This window comes from Camellia sinensis, chromosome 2 (assembly GCF_055761805.1).
Source record: "Camellia sinensis isolate YWXY chromosome 2, ASM5576180v1, whole genome shotgun sequence".
Taxonomy (NCBI): domain Eukaryota; kingdom Viridiplantae; phylum Streptophyta; class Magnoliopsida; order Ericales; family Theaceae; genus Camellia; species Camellia sinensis.
The window spans coordinates 185,528,918-185,532,255 of record NC_138962.1 but is presented as its reverse complement, the minus strand read 5'-3'; the positions used below and the strand labels follow the sequence as shown (position 1 = coordinate 185,532,255).

Here is a 3,338-nt window from a genome sequence, read left to right as displayed (position 1 = left end):
TTTGTGGCTCAAATGGCTCGAAATTGCCAAAACGACGTTTTGACAAAAATTGTGGCCCTCAACCGTTGCTGCATTATTTATGACATTGTTACATATAATTCTATTTACACCCCACTTAATTTCTCAATACCAACCATCTTTCAATTTTGTCCCTTAATTAAATTAGAGAAATGCCTTGGACCCCTAGTGGGGATGACCCCCACCACCCCTACTGTTTTTTGATTGGTTGAAATTTTTTTTTTTTTTTTGGTCTTGAGAGCATAACACCCCACGTGGAGCTGGAGGTGCTGGGGTCACCACACTGGGGGTCCCAACACGATTGATTAAATTATTCTCTTGTATAAAATTCTAACTCTAATTTCTAAGTACATAACACCACCAACCACTGCCACTACCTACTGCCCACCTCCAAATTCAGCTTTGGCACCGCCCCCTCCCCAGCCCCCGATGCCATCTCCTTTCTTCCTAGCCCCTATTGAGCCTCCTTTTCCCCTCTCTTCCACTTCTTCTTCCCTGCCCTCATCACATCTATCGTTCTGTCTCTTTCTTCTCTAAATATAGGAGTTGAATTGAAGGCGTGAACCATGAATCTATTCACTGAATTAGCTACAACATGTGCTCTGAAATCAAAGAGAGACCCGAGAAAGGGAATCAATATCCACTGTTTGATTAAGCTAGACAAAATTTCATTTCAAATAGCATAGAGTACAAGAAGAATGCAATAGCATCAAAGGGCATTATCCTATCTTTGTACAGAATAAATATCTAGAGACATGACAAAATGTAGCAAAACTATCATTATACATAGATATAAAAAAAGGCAGGGAGTCAAGAACATGTCACATTTCAACAAATCCTGGAAGTTTGGCAAAACAATCCCAAATTATCATTCCTAGTGAATATTATAGATGAATTATATGTTAAAACAATTTTAAATATTTCAATAGATAATTACTGTGGGCCAAGAACGAATGGTCTTAACATATACAAAAACAAAGAGAATGCAGTAGCAGTTTTTAAGAATCCATTCATCCAACAAATATTGCTCCTCTAACTTGGTTTTGCACTTTTCTCTTCTCATCAAGAGATCTCACCCCACATCTAGGGAAAAAGGTTCAAAAGGACTAGTAGATCCCGCAACAATTATCCAAAAATAAAAGATTAAAAAAAACCATGTTAATAGATATAACATCTAAAAAAATGAAGGCAGACACATCAAAAATTGTGCCAATTTATTGACGCTGTGTTTGGTTGGGAAATTTGAGAAGAGATTTGGAAAGGTAAAATAAGAAAATGTAGCTGAAATATGAATAAAATATACCTACATTTTACCTAGTTTCACACGTCTTTTTCCTTTCCCTTTCCAAATTCCTTCCTAAATTCCTTAACCAAACATAGCATGAGAGGAGGGAAATATTTGATCCTTTTAGACAGAAGCATAGAAAAAATTGCAAAGCAGCCTACAAACTACACTGACAAAACTCCAATTATTTCCATTCTATCCCTTAACTGGGATAAAATTCTGTACTAATACCCAAATTTGAAGGAAAGGACTTGAACACTTGTTGTTGAAGGAAAGTACAAGAAAATGAAACAAGATTGAAACTCAAATCAGAGGAATTAGCTAATATTAGCTATTCAAATTGTCTAAGCTATCCAATCAGAGGAATTAAGGGAATATCAACTATCCATTTTGTCTAAGCTATCCATTCATATGCTACCAAAAGCTCAAAAACAAATGCATTACAGAAAGTAGCATAAACAAATGCTCGAGTTATTTATCTGATCAAGTGACGAATTGACCTTTGCAAAACATCAGTGCTGATTGTTCAGTTCTTGTTGTTTGAATCCTTTGATTGAAACCAAACTCTCTACATAGTGAAAAGCTTCGAACTGAACTCCACTGATAGGAATATACTTAGTCTCTCCATTTCGGGGGTTGTGCAACAATATCCTTTCCCGTGCATCTTCTGCTATAATCTCACCATTCTTCGTGCATTGCAACAACTCAAATCGTTCAACACCCAAAACCGGTCCAATCACAAATTTCTTACACCAATTGCTCTCACCGCCACAACAATCCTCTAGCATCCACACATCAACACATGGGTTGACAGGAGAACACACAGCCACAGCAACATTATCTTTCCAATCCATTAATTTGCAGTCGACAGAAGTTTCGTTGTAGGACCCAGAAAAATGGAGCCCCGGCAACATGACAAAAGCGTCATTTTGAACATCAAACCATGTGAAGCAAAGATAATGATTTGAAGCAGTTGAGAGCAACCAATAGGGAGCTCCATTGACAATCACCTCACAAGACAATTTATGGATATAAAAGCGCAAATCCATTACCTGAATCTCTCTCCAACAATCAAAAATTGAAGAGTAGACCTCGACTCGGGTATGTGACTTGAAAGAAACTATCCTGACAACCTTGTAGTCACTGGAAGAAGTAGTAGAATGGAATCGAAATCCGAACCCGAGAGAGAGTTGAAGAAACCTAGGAGCAATTTGGATGGTGGGAGGGGGGAGAGATTTGAACAGTATGGTAGCGGGGTTCCAGAGGAGGAGGAGGATGCGTTGATGGAAATGGAGGGTTTGAGAGAGACAGAGGAGGCCATTGATGGTGCCGATTAGGTGTAGATCGCGAGTGTGGTTGGGAAAGGGGTGGACCAGAATGGTAGGGTTTTGAGACGATGAGGATGATTGTAACATAGAGAGGATGGAGGAGGAGCGGTGTTTGAAGGTGAATATGGTGGCGGCAGTGGTGTTGGTGTGGTGGTAGAGGAGGTGGGAGGAGATGAAGGTAAGGTTAGAGATGACGTGGCGGAAGGTTTTACATATGCACCTGAATCGAAGGAGAGATTTGACTGGGAGACGATTCAGAATGTCGAAGATGATTTTGATTGGGAGATAGAGATTGTAGTCCGACGAAGAAGAAGACGATGAAGACGAAGACATTGCATCATCGGCGGCCTCTGTATTTCTTTCTTGATTCGCCATTGTTGATTCTTTCCAAGAATGGAAATATATATATATATATATATATAGAGAGAGAGAGAGAGAGAGAGAGTTTTGAGAGCGGTTTTACACACAATAACTTGAGAAAAGATAGGGATCATGAAAAAACTTTCATGAAACTGATCATGAAAAATTTATGACCCTTGGATTACCTTGATTAGTGTGTGGTGTTTTATTTTAAGTGTAATCCAAAGGTCATAAATCTTTCATGAAAGTTTTTTTCATGATACCTAACATTGCTCCAATAACTTATTAGAGACCCAACCAAATGGAGATAAATGATAAAGCGTGTTTTCAAAAGTTGGTAAAAGTTA

At 38.6% G+C, this 3,338-nt stretch overlaps 1 protein-coding gene across 1 annotated transcript; it reads right to left on the bottom strand.

Moving 5' to 3' along the window:
* Positions 1-1,815: 1,815 nt before the first annotated feature.
* LOC145819302 (F-box/kelch-repeat protein At3g23880-like) lies at positions 1,816-3,006 on the bottom strand. Its single transcript, XM_082913280.1, has one exon. The coding sequence runs from the start codon at positions 3,004-3,006 to the stop codon at positions 1,816-1,818; it is 1,191 nt and encodes a 396-aa protein (XP_082769406.1).
* Positions 3,007-3,338: the final 332 nt, after the last annotated feature.